Source organism: Phoca vitulina, unplaced genomic scaffold, assembly GCF_004348235.1.
Source record: "Phoca vitulina isolate PV1807 unplaced genomic scaffold, GSC_HSeal_1.0 scaffold40, whole genome shotgun sequence".
NCBI classification, from domain to species: domain Eukaryota; kingdom Metazoa; phylum Chordata; class Mammalia; order Carnivora; family Phocidae; genus Phoca; species Phoca vitulina.
The window spans coordinates 3035549-3054235 of record NW_022589743.1 but is presented as its reverse complement, the minus strand read 5'-3'; the positions used below and the strand labels follow the sequence as shown (position 1 = coordinate 3054235).

General features: G+C 49.2%; 1 protein-coding gene across 1 annotated transcript; it reads left to right on the top strand.

Annotated features, from left to right (window-relative positions):
- Positions 1–1382, top strand: HOXB1 (homeobox B1). The gene is made up of 2 exons (XM_032429167.1): positions 1–586; positions 1054–1382. The coding sequence occupies exons 1-2, from the start codon at positions 1–3 to the stop codon at positions 1380–1382; spliced, it is 915 nt and encodes a 304-aa protein (XP_032285058.1).
- Positions 1383–18687: the final 17305 nt, after the last annotated feature.

The window sequence follows — 18687 nt, the reverse complement described above, 5'->3', positions numbered from 1 at the left end:
ATGGACTATAATAGGATGAATTCCTTTTTAGAGTACCCACTCTGTAACCGGGGACCCAGCGCCTACAGCGCCCACAGCGCCCACAGCGCCCCTACCTCCTTCCCCCCCAGCTCGGCTCCGGCTGTTGACAGCTACGCAGGCGAGACCCGCTATGGTGGGGGACTGCCCAGCCCCGCGCTCCAGCAGAACTCAGGCTATCCCACCCCGCAGCCGCCTTCGGCGCTCGGGGTGCCCTTCCCCAGCTCGGCGACCTCAGGGTACGCCCCTGCCGCCTGCAGCCCCAGCTATGGGCCCTCTCAGTACTATCCTCTGGGCCAACCGGAAGGAGATGGAGGCTATTACCATCCTTCGAGCTATGGGGCCCCGCTAGGGGGCTTGTCCGACGGCTACGGAACCGGTGGAGCGGGCCCCGGGCCGTACCCTCCCCCGCAGCCCCCTTTCGGGAACGAGCAGACGGCGAGCTTTGCATCGGCCTATGCTGAACTCCTCTCGGAGGACAAGGAGTCGCCCTGCCCGTCAGAACCCAGCACCCCCACGGCCCGGACCTTCGACTGGATGAAGGTTAAGAGGAACCCACCCAAGACAGGTAGGAGTCAGGAGCGGCCACCTCCTCTCCGGGGCTCAAAGCCGCTCTGCCGCTCCTGCACGGAGGGTGTCCCGGGCCCGGGCTGGCGGGACAGGTGGAGCAGCCCTGGTGGGGGCGGGTGAGAGCACTCCGCCCCGTCTCAGGTCAGCTGGGCTTCCCCCACCCAGGGAGTGCCCGGTTACCCTGCAGAGGAAGTCGCCACACGCCCCCGCTTCCTCATCTCTGTGCCCAACACAGACTCAGCACCCGGTTCTTGGGAGGGGGGTGGCGGGGGGGGGGGAAACGGAAGAGTTGGGGGAGGTCCGTCTGAATTTGGAGGTCACCTTGGGGGTGTCTGGCGATCCAAGGGCACGGGGAGAGCTGAAGTTGGGCAGACGCTGGGGGCGCAGAGCTGGCCCGGGAGGAGGAGAGGGGAAGGGGAGAGAGGTGAGAGAGCTGACGTGGCCCTTTCCCCGCCCCGCCCCTAGCGAAGGTGTCCGAGCTGGGCCTGGGCGCGCCCGGCGGCCTCCGCACCAACTTCACCACGCGGCAGCTGACCGAGCTGGAGAAGGAGTTCCATTTCAACAAGTACCTGAGCCGCGCCCGGAGGGTGGAGATCGCCGCCACCCTGGAGCTCAACGAGACGCAGGTCAAGATCTGGTTCCAGAACCGGCGCATGAAGCAGAAGAAGCGCGAGCGGGAGGGAGGCCGGGTGCCCGCAGCCCCTCCGGGCTGTCCCAAGGAGGCGGCTGGAGACGCCTCCGACCAGTCGACGTGCACGTCCCCGGAGGCCTCGCCCAGCTCCATCACCTCCTGAATGAATCCTCCCCAACCGTCGGGGCTCCTCTGTTCTAGAGCGCCTCAGTGCAGCCCGCTCCTCGGCTCTCCCGAACCCAGGCCTCGGCTTTACGGTTCCGGCGACCCTCACCAAGGCTGGAGCGCCCGTTCGCAGCTGCCTTCGGGGAGAATGGGGAGACGCTTTTCTCTGGTCTGGGCAGGGTGTTGCTGGCTGGGGACCCTATAGGACCAGGGAGGCCTGGGACGCTCGGAACCTGTCAACTCTGGAGGGAAGGGCTTCCTTCCGCCTTTCATCTGGGGATCAGCACGTGGGTGGGGTAGGAGCAAGCCTCATCCTCCCGAATTCTCCTTTCCCTTCCCACTTCCTGTGTTCAGTTCAGTGCCTTTGAGCCCCGAGGACTCCTCTCACGCGCTCGGATCCTAACTCCCTCTTCTAGGCCCGGACAGAGGGAAGGCCTTGAAGTGTCTCTTGGGGGAGGCTTCTGGGTGCAGGCGTATTACCGATGCGTAATCTCTCCGGTCACTACAGACCTTACAATAACACCAGCTGCCTTGTGACAGACCAAAAAGCCCCCCCCCCCATCTAACCTTATTAACCCCCTCCTGGCACATTTGTATTGCACTAACGACGCAGCCTCCAGAGGTTTTCTGAGACCTGCCTCCCGCCAGCGACCTCATCTCTAAGCCACCAAAGTGTTTTGGAACTTGGTACTCCCGGAGACTTCTGGAACGTTGTTCGAGGCCTGCCCCCAGCAAGCCTCTACCAGGAAGGCGCAGGCACGCCCCCACTAGTTCCTCCCCTATTTATTGCCTCCTGGAAAACCCAGGCCCCTCCTCCCCATCTCCACCTCGAGCCCTGAGGCAGCCTCGGGAGGCCCAGGTGCCTTGAGAGCTCCTAGCAGCAGCAAGCATTTCTCCGAACCTTGGAAACAGTGGAGGTGCCCCCCCCGAGTTTCTGGAAACCTGAGCCCCAAGCAAACCGGGTTCTCTCTGTATGGCCAGCTACCTCATTTCAATAAAGTCTGTTTTTTCCCCTCTTCCCGACTGCTGCTTCTCCTCCACCTCCGGGAAGAGGAGGCTTCATACCCCAAGAGCCCTGGAGAGAGATGGGGGAAGAGTTGGAAAGATTTGAGCTGTAAGATCTCAGCTGGATAAAGAGAAAGACTTACTGGGTGGATCCCAAGCAGAACTGGGCCCCAGTCTCCAGGTCTGACAGTGGTCAGTCCTTGGGTCATTGGAGGAACCAGGAAAGAGAGAAGGGAAAAGATGGGGGGAAGGAAATTGTCCAGGGAGGGTCCTGAGAGGAAGGCAGGAAAAGAGAGAAAGAGCTTGTTTGGAGAGAACAGAAAAGGTGTAAAACAGAGGAGGAAGTGTGGGGGGAAGCAAGGGCCCTCTACCCCCTCCCCCTGCTCTCTCCCCCAGGCCCAGAGCCAGGCCCGGCATAGAGTGGGCCCTCAATAAAGGTTGATGGAGTGAACCCGCGGTCGGTGGGCTGTGTAATAATGCCCCCGCCCCTCCAGCTCTTGCTCAGAGAATGTCAGAGGATGGGTGCTTAACAAACTGCAGACTGGCACACAGGTTACCCCCCACCTACCCCGCCCGGCCCACTCCCGCCCCCCAACGCAGAACCCTTCCACGCAAAGGCGACCGGGACGTGGGACGAGGGAAGCCAGAGTAGCTGGGAGACTCTGGCCCTAGCCGGCCCGCCTCCAGAAGGCCATCCCCGGGCTCAAGGTGAACGTCCCCGGTCTCCGGGGCGCTGGACGGAGGGGGTGGGGGGAGGCAGCCGCCACTGGGCCGGGTGGGGTGGGGCGCGGGAGGCGGGCAGGTAGGGGGCCCAGGGCGGGCCAGCTGGAGGACGCGGGAGGGCGGCGTGGGGGGGGGGGTCGGGAGGGCCGGGGTAAACCCCAATCCCGCGCTGACCTTTTTACCTCCAAGCGCCTCTGGGCTTTCCAAACAAGCCAACAGTGAGCCCCGCGGGGGCAGCTATTGTCTCCCGGCCGGTCCCACTGACAAACCTTTGGTCGGCGGAGGCGGGGGGCCGGGGCTCAGGAAGCTCCGCGATGGCCAACAAACCGCCAGCGCTCACTCGCCCCGCGGTGCCGTCGAGCTGACACGGGCCTGCGGGCTCCGGCCCCGATTATTGATTCCAGTTACCCGGGGAGTCCAAAGGCCCCGGAGCCCTGACAGCTGGGGTGGGGGGGACGCTGGCGCGAGAGCAAGGGGGTGTCCTTTCCACCCCATCTATTTAATTCTTGACCTCAAAGGAAGAGAGTTGGTCAAAAGAACGAGTGTCCGTAAGAAACACTGGGCATTTGCTTCCTAATGAAAACGGTACCATCATAGGAAAGGCAACGTTATCAATAATTGCGCAGCCCCGCTGGAGAGGAAGGGAAGTGAGCTGCTAGAGGAAGCCTAGCTTTCCCAGAGCTTGCTGTCTTAAACCACACACACACACACACACACACACGCACACACACCCCTATTAACCGCTTCTCTGCATTGAAATGAAATTGCCACCAAGGTTGGCTTCCCTAAAAGGGTCACCTTGACAGAGGGGACAGAGCAAGTGTCTGTGGGAACAAAACTCCCCGGGCTTGGGGCCATTTACTGGAAGCCAGTAGAGCCTTCTGATTGGGGTATCTGTGGATCCTCCAACCTCTGGACAGCAAATGGGCAGAAATGCGGGGAGAGGAAAGAGCAGTGGTTAGGACAGGACTACAGGGCTGGAGGAGTTGGGCCTCAGAATGGGGCTGACAGGCCCTGGGGGAAGCGTGATGGAGGGGACAGGAGGAAAGGGGAAGGCTGGCCCATTTGATTTTGGTCATCGCAGAAGGAACCATGAGATTCCCCCAGGGAAGGGTGAGGGGGCTAATCAATTCTCTGTTAACAGAGGGGCTGGCTCAAAATAATCCACAAAAAGTCTGAGTCTCCCATCATCTTTGATGCGAAGATCTTGACCTCTTTCGCACTTTGTGCTCTCCTAAATCCCACTTCAAACCTCAGGCTCCAGACTGGTCTACACAGAAGGCATTTAGTTGGAGAAAGAAAAGATCACTGTGCATTTTCCTATCATAACTGACAAAGGAGAGGATGGTAAAACAAACAAACAAAAGCACATTTTTCTGCTATTGAATTAAGTTGATGGTGTTCATTGTTGAACTTCCCAGGATAGATGCCAAACTGCTTCACTCATAGATTCCACCGCGGCTCTTAGAAAGGTGGATTTTTCACAGCGTGGAGGGGCGGGGGAGGAGGGGAATTATATTCACCAGGAGATCTGATAGCGCATTTTCTGCAGAACTGGAAAACCCTCCACCCCCACTTCCATTTATCAAGACTATCTCAAGAAAATTCTCCTGTTTTGAAAATTAAAATCTTAAGAGAATCTTTTCCCCTTGAGTCTTCATAGGAGAGAGAATTCTTCTCAGGGCTGGTTGCAAGTCTGTCAAGGTTTCTGAGGAGCATCTCCCCACCCCTCCCCCACTGTCTGGGGGGGGGCAGTCAAGCCTCCACTCCACCCAACCCTCCGCACCATCTGTTTCTCAGCCCAAAGTGTGAACTTTTCTTCTTTCATTTGCCTTTTTCTTCAGCGTTTGTTCTCCTAACGTGATGCCCTTTGATCTCCTGGACAAGAGAGACAAGAAAAAGAGATTTTAAAAAACCCTGAAGTTCTTCTTACTTTTAAGTTAGTTTCTTTGTTAAGGAACATTCCTTGCACCCATACCCCTGAGCTGCTGGAAGGGAGTTGGGATGGGGAGGCTGGGGGCATCTCTGGGATGACTGAGATGGGGGCTGGGGGTGGGGGGCAGCCGATCCAGATGAGCCGGAGAGGAAGACTGAGGATTTCAGGAAGCGTCCAGGATACCTGGGTTCAACTCCTTCAAACCCTGCCTATCACAGCCAGTGGCCTTGGGCAAGTTGTCTAATTCCCTGCGACCAGTTTCCTTACCTACAAAATGGGGACCGTAATAGTACCTATTTTCATAGGGTTGATATTGGGATTAAATTAGTTAAAATGTGTAAAATATTTGGAACAGTCCCTAATAAATAAATGTGCGCTATAATCATAATTCTCATTGTTAAGAGGAGCATATCCTCTCCCACTTCTTTGGTCTCTAATCTATTCCAGGGCACATCTGGACATTTTGGCACGCACACACACTCTTACTTCTCACACTCATAGCTTGTTTGATCCCTGATAAACATATGGGACTAGTGGCAGGTAATGGGGCTACAGAAGGGATTCCCTTCTTCGAGGCTGAGAACAGGTCCAGTGGGTCTGGCTGAGACCCTGTCATTTCCTTTAGGTCTCAGTGCACTGACCGGTGGAGGGGGAGAGTGACCTGGGCCTCCCATACTTTCCTCCCTTCTCCATTCTGGGAGGATGGACAGGAATTTTTGAAGGCAGAGTTCCTGACTTAGAGTGGTGGAGGGCAAGGGTTCTAAAGTGTAACTGGATTTTCAGTGTGGTCCCCTTCTTATTGGCTGGGTGAGCTTATGCCAGTTACTCAATTTCCCTGTGCTTCCATCTCTTCAGATATAAAATGGAGGATGTTGAAGAATAAATGAGATACACGAGATCTGCTTAGAACACGGTAGTGCATTCAGTAGAGATTTTCTGTCATATATATACATTCACATAAGACCTTTCTCTTACTTTCTTACACCGAGTTGTTCTTGGTCTTGGCATGATGGAAGCAGACATCCTCCAGCCCTGGTCCTCCTGCACTGCGCCCACAGGCCCAGCTGCTACCATAACCATGGGACTTGCTGTTACGGAATAAAATAATTCTGAATGACAAGATTCAGGGTAGTCCCACAGAATACTGGTACAGTGTCATGATGAGACATGCTCTTGGCAAGAGAGCCTCGTTGCGTAAGTCTGCGAGCACATTCTCACTATTGTCCATGAGATTGGCACCCCCTGCAGTTGTACCAGATTTTTCTTTTCTTTTCTTTTCTTTTTCTGATGATTCAGTCCTGACTCTAAGGACTCCCTTGAATGACCTCCTTTGCATGACTCAGTCACAATATTCCAGATGCTTCAGCTTTTGCTGTTTCTCTGCTCTCTAAATGCTTTCCATAATCAGAGTGAGTCCTGGGTGGGACAGGAGTTGGAGATGCAAAATATTTAATGTCCATTCTTGGGAGAACAGAGAGGCTCAAAGGCTTCCTGGCGCCTGTCCACTGTTGTTCTCCTCATCAGGAAATAAATGGAGCAGATACTTCAGAGAAGAAAGAATTCTGTAAGAAGTCAGGAGACCCAAGTTTACTCTATCAGGAGACTCCTGTGTGTTCTCGGGTAAGTCACCTAATCTCTCTGGGCCTGCTTTCCCAGTCTTTCATGTAGATTGAATTATCCCACTGCAGCTTGACTCATCCTTTCATCTGAGGATAGAAGACATAAGTAAGAAGGAATGTTAAACTTGGTGAGGGATAGGAGGGTGGGAGGGTGGGGTGGGGGAAGCATCCTGTTGGATAGAGTCTACTGACCCAGTTAGAGCTAATTAAAATCACTCTTTCTCTTCCTACCCCCAGTCCATTTCCTCTAAGCTCTCAAAATCACTGGCCTGAGTCCAGACAATTCTGAGTCCCGCAGCCTTTTTTGCCTGGAAGGGAACCTAGGAGGGAGGGAGCCCCACAAAGCATGTGCTCTCTGTTCCTCAGGGGCTTGAAGCTCCCTTCAGTTTACTCTGCTCTGACAGTTCTGTTTCAACCCCCAACCTTGGAGATGAGGCAGCTCAATATTTACCCAGCCAGAGAGGTTTGCCCAGAAGCCTGGCCTCCCTAGCCTGCTCCTACTGGCTCTTTTCTGCCGTCCCCCCCTTCCCTTCCTGGTTCATGGAGAGTTCAGCCCTAAAATGGCTAGCGGCCCCCCACCCCCCAGGCCTGGCGGAGCCGCCTGTCCAGGGGATTGCTGAGGCCAGAAGGGCGGGGGAAGGGCCCCGGTCGTGGGGTCATGCCCTGGTCTCTCCCCTCTTGCTGGACCAGCAAGCAGCCAGGGCCTCCCAGAGGAGAGAGGACTCAGCAAATGATTGTCTTTTGGGGGAAGGAGTAGACAGAGATTGACTAAAATGGAACTGTTGGGTCGTGGAGATGATCCAGGACTGCAAAGGGTCACGTATCTGCATGTTATTAGTATTATAGACTGTTTCATCCAGAGACACTTGTAACCTTGTGATAGCTTGGACTCTTCTTCCAAAAACACTAAAAGAGCTCATACAAAAAAGAGGTGATGCACAATTCCCAGCAACCATATATGAAAACAGTCTCTTACCTCCTAACATTCTAGAATGTAAGGTCCATGAAGGCTGAGATTTTGTCTGTTTTGTTCTTTGCTCTATTTCTAGTGCCTCGAATGATGCCTGGCACGTAGTAGATGCTCAGTAAATATTTGTTGAGTAAGTGAAGATTGAAGCAGAATGCTCCTATCTAGAAGGCGGGCACCCCAAAAATGGTGTTCTGAAAGGGTGTCAGTTTCAGATGCTTGTTGAGTCCAAGAGTATTATCATAATCAGTGCATCACTACGGAGGTAATGAAAGCAGGGTTGGGGAAGGGAGGGGACTTGGGAGGCATTTTCTTCTCCTACGGTCCTGCGTTAAGTGTGTCTCTCTCCGGCAAATGACAGAGTGAGTTGACTTCATAGCTTCAGGGTGAGTCTGTTCCCAGGGCTCACCCGCAGAGGTTTTATTTGGGCTTCCTTTAGTTTAGTAAGTGTAAACTCAAGAAAAGACTCAACTTTGGAAATGTAAGGGATTTGAAGGCTCAGCTGGATTTTGTTTTTTGTTTTTTTTAAAGTAACTTCTATCCCCAACATGGGGCTCGAACTCACTCACGACCCCAAGATCAAGAGTCGCACGCTCTACCGACTGAGCCAGCCAGGCACCCCCGGGGTCGTCGCCTGGGGGTGTTTAGATTGGTAGAAATGTTGGTACAAAAGGGACGAGCAGCCATCCTTCTGCAGAGCGACCCCAGTAAGGAGATCAGGGTGAGGCATTCCTGTCACAGATAAGCCTTTCTTTTACCTCTCCATCTCCCACCTCAACCCCACAGAGTCTAAGGTCGTCCATACACGAATGGACCTAGGTTTCCTTTCATCTTTTCTAAAAATATTTGGGATGTCTTTCCCTTCTAGGGTCAATATGGTGAATTGGCACAGAGCAGTGCGTGGGCTTGTTGGGCCTGAAGGGGGATAGCGAGGGAAAGCATTACTTTCATGTTACATGTTTCAAAGATACATGTTTCATGTAACTTTCCGTTAAGGGAAAGCTTAATGGAACTCGGGGCAAGGATGGCCACCTGTTGGAAGGGTCGCAGAGCCCTCGGGAGGATCACGCAGTCTAGCAGGGTCAGTTGCCATCACTGGAAATTGTTGGCAGTTGATGATGTCCTTTTGCTTACTCCTATCATAGACCTACACACATGGATCCTGATCACAGAAACAGGAACTGACCAGCCAGGAAAAGAGAAGGGAAAACTGTCAAGGATAAGGAAAAGTCCCCTGCACCCTGTGCTTCTCTGGGGCTAGGTTTCAAGATCGGGAGGAACAAAGCTGGGGGAAGGGAATTCCTCAGCAGCGACCCTCAGGAACGCGAAGGGCCAAGGGTCCTGGGCGTGGCTCTAACCTTGGGTCAGGGTTCTCTGCTTCCCCGCTTCGGGCTGGCCAGATGCTCTTGTTTTTTAGGATGGGGATTCTGAAGAGGCAAAATCTGGACAATAGGCTGTTCAGGGGGAAAAGTCTTCCAACTCTGTGTAAGCAAACACAGGCTGGTAGGTGGTAGAAGAGCGATCCCACATTGTTCTTCAGCTCCAACTTCCTCCACCGCCTCCAGTTTCTCCTATTTACGCTCCGTCAGCTTCCGGAACTCAGTGTTCAATCCCCACCTTTGGGGTTTGGCCAGAGAGATCCTACCCAGGGGCTGAAGCTACAAAGAGCCAGTCCGGCAGGAAGGCAATACCGTCCGCAGAGGATGGGTGGGGTGGGGGTGGGGGCCAAGTGCTGAATCCAGCATGGGGTCTCTATTCAGCAATTCAAATTCAGTAATTTAGGTGCATTGGAAATGGGGAATTGCAAAGATGCCTTTGAAAGGGCCTGCAGGCTTGCAGGCTCCCACCTACGGGGCGAACATTTCAAAACCTATTGAAATCCACACCTTGATACATTCCCCGCAGTCACGCCAGCCTCCCTCACGCACTCGCGGACTTGTCTATAAACTAACATTGTTACGTGTGTTCTCGATCAAAAGTCCAGGACACGGCTTTGCAGACGTGGCTGCAACAGCTGGAGAAGGCGGGCTCCCGGGGAGACAGGTATTGTTACCTGCGTGGAAAGGTTTTCTTTCTCTCCTACACCTTGAGTTTGTATTTTGACTCTAAGTGGTGCAGAGCAAGACTCCTGAGAAGTGTGAGTGGAAAACAGAAGGGTTCTCGGCATACAGGTGAAAAGGAGGAGGGCCTTTTGCTAAAAATCCCTCAATCAAATTTCTCTCCAGAATTCCCAGAATGGAAGGGAAAAGGAAATAGGGGGGAAATTAATCAACCCTTCAAGTTTGGTGGCTTGTGGCTAAGGATTCAGAGGGAAAGCAAAAATGAAGACAAAGCAAAACAGACAAACAAAAAATCCCAAATGTGGCCAAGCTCCTACATTATCTTCATCGAATACAGAAGATCTGCAAAGCTGATTTTTTCCTTGGTTTTCATTTGGGTGTTTGGACCCACAGTTTAGTAGACTTTATCTGCATCTTCCTGCCTTGACTAGGAAAAAGAAAAAGAGCTTGTGTTTATCCCTAGAATTTAATAATGAGGAACAAAGGGAAGGATACAAAAATAAAAGAAAAATAGCATACAGTTAGTGTCTATTACCAACCCCAGCTTTGGGTTCTTCAACATCCTAACCGATTTGGGGGAAAAAAAATCTAACTTCCAAATGTGCCTTATATAAATCTAACAAAAATAATGAGCGTGGCCCTAAATCCTGCCCTTATGAAAAACTCCCTCTATTTCTCTAGAGAAAAATCTCATTTTAAAAAATTCCTCTTTTTGAACGAGAGGTTTATCTACAATACATATGGATCTTCCTTCTGCCTCTTTATTACTTTCTAAGTCAAATGGGTATAGGAGACTGGAAAAAATTTAAAGCAAATTTTGCTTTTTTTTCTTCTTTTCCTCCAGCTTTCTTTTACACAAATCTCCCAACGTAGGGCAGGAAATAGGATCCTAGGTTTGAATTTAATATAGTCAGTACACAAACCTCTTGCTCTTAAGTCTTCTCCATTGGCCAGGTGCTGAGCTGAGCTGAATGTCAGATTCCTCCTTTGGAAAACAAGAAAAGACCTGATTCTCTCTCTCTCTCTTTTTTTTCCTCCCTAGGTCTTTTAAATTTAGTTTTCAAATTTATTTTTGGTGACAAGTGTAAATGTTTGCTCAGTTGCTGAGACATAACTTAGATTCTTCTTTTAGGTCAGTCGAAGCCTGGGGGAGTATTTTTCCATCCTCTCCTCTCAACCGAGGCAGGGTTTAAGATGCAGAGAATTTTCCCGCTGTCACAGAGGGTCTGACTCAGCACCCCCAGAGTCCTTTTCCACCTCAGTCTGGAACAGGGAGCAGTTTCCTGAGTTACAGTTTTCACTCCCCAATGAGGTCTGAAGCCCTTGTTTGGGAGAAGGAGAGGAAAGTTCACAAATCCTTGATGGTTTGAATAGCAGCTGTTTCTATCCTACGTGTGCCTGGAAGGAAAAGACTCTACTCCTCTCCCAACACACACACACACACCCCCCCCCACAACTCTGTAAGCTTAATGGAGGAGTTTTGTTGTTTAAAGGAATAGAGACAGAGGAGGAGTAAGTTACTTGTAAATCTGCTTCTAGTAACAGGGAGAGGTGTTTTCCCCTGGCCTTTGGCAGATGTGGAAAGAAGTTCCTGCCCCCAAATGAGATGCTACTCCAGCTTTCAGATCAATATTGCCCTTGGATGTTTTGAGGACCAGCTAGCTGCTTCCTGGCTCAGAGAGAGAACTGAGGAATCTGCATTGCCTACCTCTCTTCTCATCCCTTCTGTCTTTCCCCGTGCCCCGCCTGGACACAGTCCACGAGCCTTTTATTTCTCTGTCAGATGGGTGAATTTCCAGACACCTATCAGTGCTGAAGCTGACAATTGCTGGGAACTTCCCTCTTTTCTCAACCCACTAGTGCCCACCTGAGATGGCCTTGGAGAACGAGGGTGGGGCAAATCAAAGCAAAAGAACAATGAAAAGCTTGGAGGTGGAAAGACTGTAGACTTTATCCTTTATACCCTCGCCTAGTCTTTCCTACAACAGGCTGGGCTTGCATGCCTCTAGCAATGGGGAAATTGCTATTTGTAAGGAAGATTCCTCTAATGTTGGATTGCTCTCAATGATAGGAAATATTCCTTTATATGGATTAGGAGCTCATCTCTTTGGGACTTGCACCCATCAATCTTACTTCTTTGCCACCCTTCTGGACTCAACAGAATGACTCTGAATTCCTTTTCTACATGCTACCCCTCCAAATATTTGAAAAAAGCCATCACGTGTGTCCCTAGCTCCTTCTTTCTCTAGAGTGATACACATGCCCGATTCCTTCCTTTGTTTCTCCGAAGACCTGATCTCCAGATCTTTTCCCATCCTGCTCTTCTTTCCTTACTTAATATTTCCGTAAAACGAAGCACCCAGAGTGGAACAGAAAATATAAAATGTGATCGCATCCGTTCTAAGTAGAGTGGGAATATCCTATCCCTTGGTCTGGTCACTATATTTCTGTTGATTCAGGGAGCAGGGCCTGGGCAGGAAAGGCCAATGGGGCAGGCTGGTGGCTGGTGAGAAATGAGAGGAATCCTTTATCTCTTGCCAATTGTGTTTATCTTCTTGACCTCTAGGGCTGCATCAGTCATCAAAACCATAATCCATACAAATCCCCAAGCTCTGGGAGGGTGAGCGCTGTCAGACTGGCAGCTATTTGTGGGGAACAAACATTTGCTGAGCGGAGCCTGTGTAATTTGTGAGAAGGGAAAGGAGCCTTAGAGTAGAGAAACAGTGTGGACAGGTGAGAAGGAGAGGCCGTATTATCTCAGGGGCAGGAAGTGCTGATGACCTGGGCTAAGCCAGCTACTCTTCCTTATCATTGCTGTCCAGGTAACTCTATTTCTTTCAGAGTGCTTCACCCTGACCTCCCTTCTCGAGGGCAGCAGTTATGGTTTTTTGTTATCGTTGTTGTTATTGACATTTATATAGCACTTTGCTATTAGCCCTTACCTCTCACCGCATCTCTGGGAGGTTAGTATGATTGTTATTCTCACCTATGGGGAGCCCGAGGCGCAGAGAAAATAAGTAATGTACCCAAGATTGCATATCTGAAAAGCAACATATGATTTTCTTTTTCTGCCTCTAGCCCTCAAGAATGTATATGTAAGTCCACATATTTGGAATATGCAATGCATTTGGGATCATGGCTCCGCCTCATCCTGCCCCAGCTGCACCCCTACCCATCAGACCATCAGGTCTTGTTCAGGGTCTTAGGTCATTGCCTTTTTCCTTTTAGGGAACAGAAATCAAGCAGATTACCCAAATATCCAAGATCACCAGGCTCACCTAGGGAATCTCTCTCTCCGTATAACCTTTAAAGATTGAAAATTCCTGCAAATAGAATCCAAGTCAAATATTGGTTGACTCACAGAGTCCAAGAAAACTTCTAATGCTCCAGGGTTTGGTCATGATGGGAGGTTTGGCTTTAGGGACCTTCCCCTTCTAGTGGTCTTCTCCAAATTTGGAAAGATGTAGACACTTTGAACATGACTGATCTTGAAGCTGAAAGATTCAAGTTTGGTATATTACAGCAAGCCTGAGGGAAATGGGAAGGGGGCTCTTAACATGAATTTGGGAAGAGTTCTCTTTGAGGCCATATTTTTCCAAATTCTTATGATTGGTGTGTGGGCGCTATGACTTCCCAGGTAATGGGAGTCATGACACACGGATGGATAATAAGAAGGGGCTTTTAGCCCTGGAGTCAGAGACAATAGCACTGCCTAGCTGCCTACTCTCAGTTTTTTTAAAACGAGATTTATTTATTTGAGAGAGAGAGCATGAGCAGGAGGGGCAGAGGGAGAGGGAGAAAGAATCTCATCTCAAGCAGATTCCAGTGCTGAGCCCAGAGCCCGATGCAGGGCTCAATCTCACTACCCAGAGATCAGGGCCTGAGCCTACACCAAGAGTCCCATGCTTAGCCTAACTGACTGCACACCCAAGCACCCCGCCTACTCTCACTTGAATCAGACCTCTTCCACTTTCCCCATTCCCTGCCGCCCCCCCTCCCATCACCCAGGCCTTGTTGGAGATCCCAGTCATGGTAGACATATAGGTCAGGGCTTTGAAGACTTTGAGGAATAAGCAGATCAAAAGTCCAAATCTCCAATCTCTTCCACCTGTGAGCCTCCTGGCACTGGTCTGCAGAGCCAGACACAAAGCAGATGGAAGGCAGAAAGCTGGAGGCCATGAGCAGCTTCCTCTCCTATAACTCAGCCCAGGTCCTGGGGTCCCCTATAGAGGGGTCCTGACAATAGGATGATGGGGAAGCTGGGTGAGACAGGAAGAGGAGAGATGAGGGACATAGAGCCAGATGAGGGGCAGTAGATCACTTGGGTCTGGCATCTACTCTCTTGCTTTATGCAAATGTTGCTTTCTCCCCCAAAGAAGCTACATTCTGGGACTGGCTTGCTATTTCTTTAAAAATACGCAGACTTTGCAGAGCTCCAAAGGGGCTCCTGATAAGGGCATCTCATCGTATCCTAGCAGCAGGGCAGTACATTGAGAACATGTGGAAACATCAAAAAACAAAAACAAAAACAAAAAAACCCCACCTTCCTTGATCAGATGTTGTAAAGAATTTGCCAAGTCTGCAGATAAGGAGATGAGAGAGTGCATGTGTGAGCCCCTCAGAGAAAACCCACTTATTTTGTCCTTTCTGTTACCTCCTCTGTAGATGAGTAAGGCGTGCACAACAAGGGGGAGGTGGGTGAGCATTGGTGGTGAGGCCACAGGGCCCAGATCACATATGGCCTCTCCTCACCAGGTGCTCCCCGTGAGCAGGATGAGGGGGGATCTTGCCTTTCCTTGCTCTGCAATGCAAGCTGCAGGGATTCAGTGGCTGTCAAGGTAAAAGACTATCACAGAACAAATACCTGAATGACAGAGACATATTTGAGAAAAAACAGATAACATTTTCAACATATTTAGAGATCCCAGCCCTCATCCGGCTACTGAATCCCTTTACCTGAGCTTTTACCAGTAAGAGGTGTCAAATAAATTCAATTGTTTATGGGAAGGCAGGAGCCAGGCTTCTTCCCAGTCTTCTTTTCATGGGTCGGAGCCAGCCTGGAGACAACATGCTGAAATAATGGGTCTTGATGATTTTGCAAGCTAGGGGACTACAAGCACACCATATTTCACTTACTTCGCAGAGAGTTACTCAGCCCTCTAACCAAAGGGAATATCAATTTTGGCTGAAACTCAGTAAAAATCATTAAACAGCAGTGAGAGTATGGGGGGGCAGTTGGAACTATTTTTTATAAGGTCCAGTTAAGGCTTCATGAGTCTGTCCACTCTTACTTTCATCCCTTCCCGTTGTCAGCCTTGCTTGTTAACTAAGGAAATGGAGGCCAAAGGAATTTCAATCCATTGGAGGTGATATTGGAGGAAAGCGAGCATTCTCTGCGCATGACACTCTTGCAGGGAGGGTCCTCATGCAAAGTCCAACACAAGCCCATCAAAATGTAAAGTAGGTGGGGTATATTTTGAGGGATCAAAAATCTGAAATGTGAGACTCCTGGGTGGCTCAGTCAGTGAAGCATCTGACTTCAGTTCAGGTCATGATCTCAGGGTCCTGGGATAGAGCCCCACGTCGGGCTCCCCACTCAGCGGGGAGCCTGCTCGTCCCTCTCTCCCGCTTATGTGCTCTCTCTCTCAGATAAATAAATAAAATCTTTAAAAATCTGAAATGTACAACAAGGAAGACCCCAATTCCAGGTTTTTAATTTAATTTTATTTTTTTTTTAAAGATTTTATTTATTTATCTGAGAGAGAGAATGGGAGACAGAGAGCATGAGAGGGGAAGGGTCAGAGGGAGAAGCAGACCCCCCCCCCGCTGAGCAGGGAGCCCGATGTGGGACTGGATCCCGGGACTCCAGAATCATGACCTGAGCCGAAGGCAGTTGCTTAACCAACTGAGCCACCCAGGCGCCCCCCAATTCCAGGTTTGTTTTTTTTTTTAAATATTTTATTTATGGGGCACCTGGGTGGCTCAGTTGTTAAGCATCTGCCTTCAGCTCAGGTCATGATCCCAGGGTCCTGGGATCGAGCCCGCATCGGACTCCCTGCTCGGGGTGGGGGCGGGGGGCGGAGGGTGGGGAGGCCTGCTTCTCCCTCTCCCACTCCCCCTGCTTGTGTTCCCTCTCTCGCTGTCTCTCTCTCTGTCACATAAATAAATAAAATTAAAAAAAAATTAAAAAATATTTTATTTATTTATTTGAGAGAGAGAAAGACGAGAGAGAGCATGCGTGGGCTCGATCCCAGGACCCCCAGGACCATGACCTGAGCTGAAGGCAGAAGCTTAACAGACTGAGCCACCCAGGTGCCCCAATTCCAGGTTGTTATATCTGTAAATCCTCTTAAAATACGGCAGTAACTGGAGGACAAAAAAACACTTAAAACCTTATACTGTGAATGAGGTCACCAGCTTATGGAATGAAAAGATATGGGGTTTTAGGAGGGAGGTTCTAGAAGTGGGAAGAAGAGAAGAAAGAAGCTTGGATGTCTAAGTCTTCTGTCTGTCTCTCCCCTTTTAGAACTGTGATACATGTTCCTGACGTTCTTGGCTTTTCATATTTCCTCGAGATCCGGTTTTACCTGGTTATTTGTCCCTCCAAAACATGACATCTTTTCTATATTGACTTTTAATAAGCTCTTCCATTTGCTGAAATGATTTTCTACCTGTTCCATGTCTGGAAAATCCTATTTTCTAAGACGTAGCTCAAGTTTCACTTCCTCAAAGAAGCCTTCCCCCCATCCCTAAAGAGAGTGAATCTCTGGGGCGCCTGGGTGGCTCAGTTGGTTAAGCGACTGCCTTCGGCTCAGGTCATGATCCTGGAGTCCCGGGATCGAGTCCCACATCGGGCTCCCAGCTCAGCGGCGAGCCTGCTTCTCCCTCTGACCTTCTCCCCTCTCATGCTGTTTCTCTCTCTCTCGCTCTCTAATACATAAATAAATAAAATCTTAAAAAAAAAAAAAAAGAGAGTGAATCTCTGTCCTTGTTTCCTCCGCTCAAACCTTGTTAATCCCACTGCTGGGCTCTTACCACTCGTTTATATAATTTATTTTTACATCCTTAGTACCTAGGGAAAATATACCTTGTAAGTATATACAAAATATTGAAAAGATAAACGAACAAATATAAGAGTAACGATGAGACAGATCCAACAGGTAGCATAGATGGTATAATATTAATAACTGACATATACAACAAATGTATTTAGTTTTTGGTTTTCTCTCTTCATATAAAGATTTTCAAGATTTAAATAACAGTAATTATATTAAGGGAGGTATTTGTCTTACTAACTCATATCCATAGCATTGTATTCACTTTCAGGGACCATGTTTTAAGAGCATCTTAGACTTTCTGGGTTGGAAGTTTCTTTCTTTTTTTTTTTGTAATGATTTTATTTATTTATTTAACAGAGAGTGAGAGTACAAGCAGGTGGAATAGCAGGCAGAGGGAGAGGGAGAAGCAGGTTCCCTGCAGAGCAAGGAGCCGGATGTGGGACTCAATCCCAGGACCCTGGGATCATGACCTGAGCCAAAGGCAGTCGCTTAACCAACTGAGCCACCCAGGCGCCCTAGACTTTCTGGGTTGGAAGGGACCATAAAGACCATCCTCCTTTTCTCTCTTTTGTTTTTATTTAAATATTTTATTTTTAGTAATCTCTATACCCAACACTGGACTTGAACTCACAACCCCAAGATCAAGAGTTGCATCTCTACCAGGCGCCCACCCCCATCTCCTTTTCATGACAAAGTTTTCATCAAATGGTTGTCCAGCCTCTGATGACAATCCACCCATTACCAAAGAGAGGGAGCTGACAACTTCCTAAGACAGTTAATTTTCTGTTCTAGCTACTTTGACTGCTTTTCCTTATTTAGGATGGCATTTGTTTCAATAAACTTTTACCCTTTGCTCCTAGCGCCATTTTTCAGCTACCAGAAGACAATTGTGATGTATTCCCCGCCTCAGTCTTTCCCACTCCAGGTGAAACAAGCCCCTTATCCTCCAGCTGCTCATTGTGTGACGTGACTGTATTGCCCAGGAAGGAACCAGAGGAATGCCCTCTGAGAGCACTCAGAGCAGAGTACACACTGTGCTTTGTGGTGTCACCACCAGCATGGTCGATTAAGACTGTAACATTTTCCTCATGCTTCTGCTCCCACCACCCGCTTAGGGAGAACTTATTGAATATTGGCTTTTGTTTCAAGCCTTTTACATACATGGTCTCATCTAATTCTTGTCACAACCCAAAGAGGAAAGGGATTAATATAATTCTCATTTGACATCCTATGGAACCCAAGACTCACAGAGGGTAAATAGCTTGTCCACAAATGCCATATTTCTGTTAATACAGCTAATGGTTATTTTTTGCTTTGTTGGATTTTTTTTTTTTTTTTTTTTTTTTTGGCAGTCACACCAGAGTTAACTCATCTGGAAAAATCTAATTATTTTTGCATGTATGGAGGCTTGAGAGTATTTTCTCCAGCTGGGTCCATACAGTGATTTAAACATTTTTCCCAAATTTTTATTATGAAAACTTTCACATATTAAGAAAACATTGAAAGAGCAGTACAATGAACACTACATCTATCACCTCAATTCGGCTGTTCACATTTTGCCAGGTTGGCTTTATGTAACTCTCTATTTATGCATCCATCCTTTCATCCGTGCATTCAAAATAGGTTGTACTTCACCCTTATATTTTTCAGTGTGCATTTCCTGAAAATAAAGACACTGTTCTATATAACCACAGGAATGTTATCATACCTAAAAAATTAACAATAACATCTAGTGCATATCAAATTTTCCAATGCCTTAAAAAAAATTATGGTAAAGTACACATAAATCTACCATCTTAATCATTTTTTTTTAAGATTTTATTTATTTGACAGAGAGAGACACAGTGAGAGAGGGAACACAAGCAGGAGGAGTGGGAGAGGGAGAAGCAGGCTTCTTGCCAAGCAGGGAGCCCGATGCGGGTTGGACTATTACCC

Coding starts and splice junctions, on each gene's coding strand:
- HOXB1 (XM_032429167.1), top strand. CDS start 1: ATGGACTATAATAGGATGAATTCCTTTTTAGAGTACCCACTCTGTAAC. Junction 587..1,053: donor GAGGAACCCACCCAAGACAG/GTAGGAGTCAGG, acceptor CCCCGCCCCTAG/CGAAGGTGTCCGAGCTGGGC.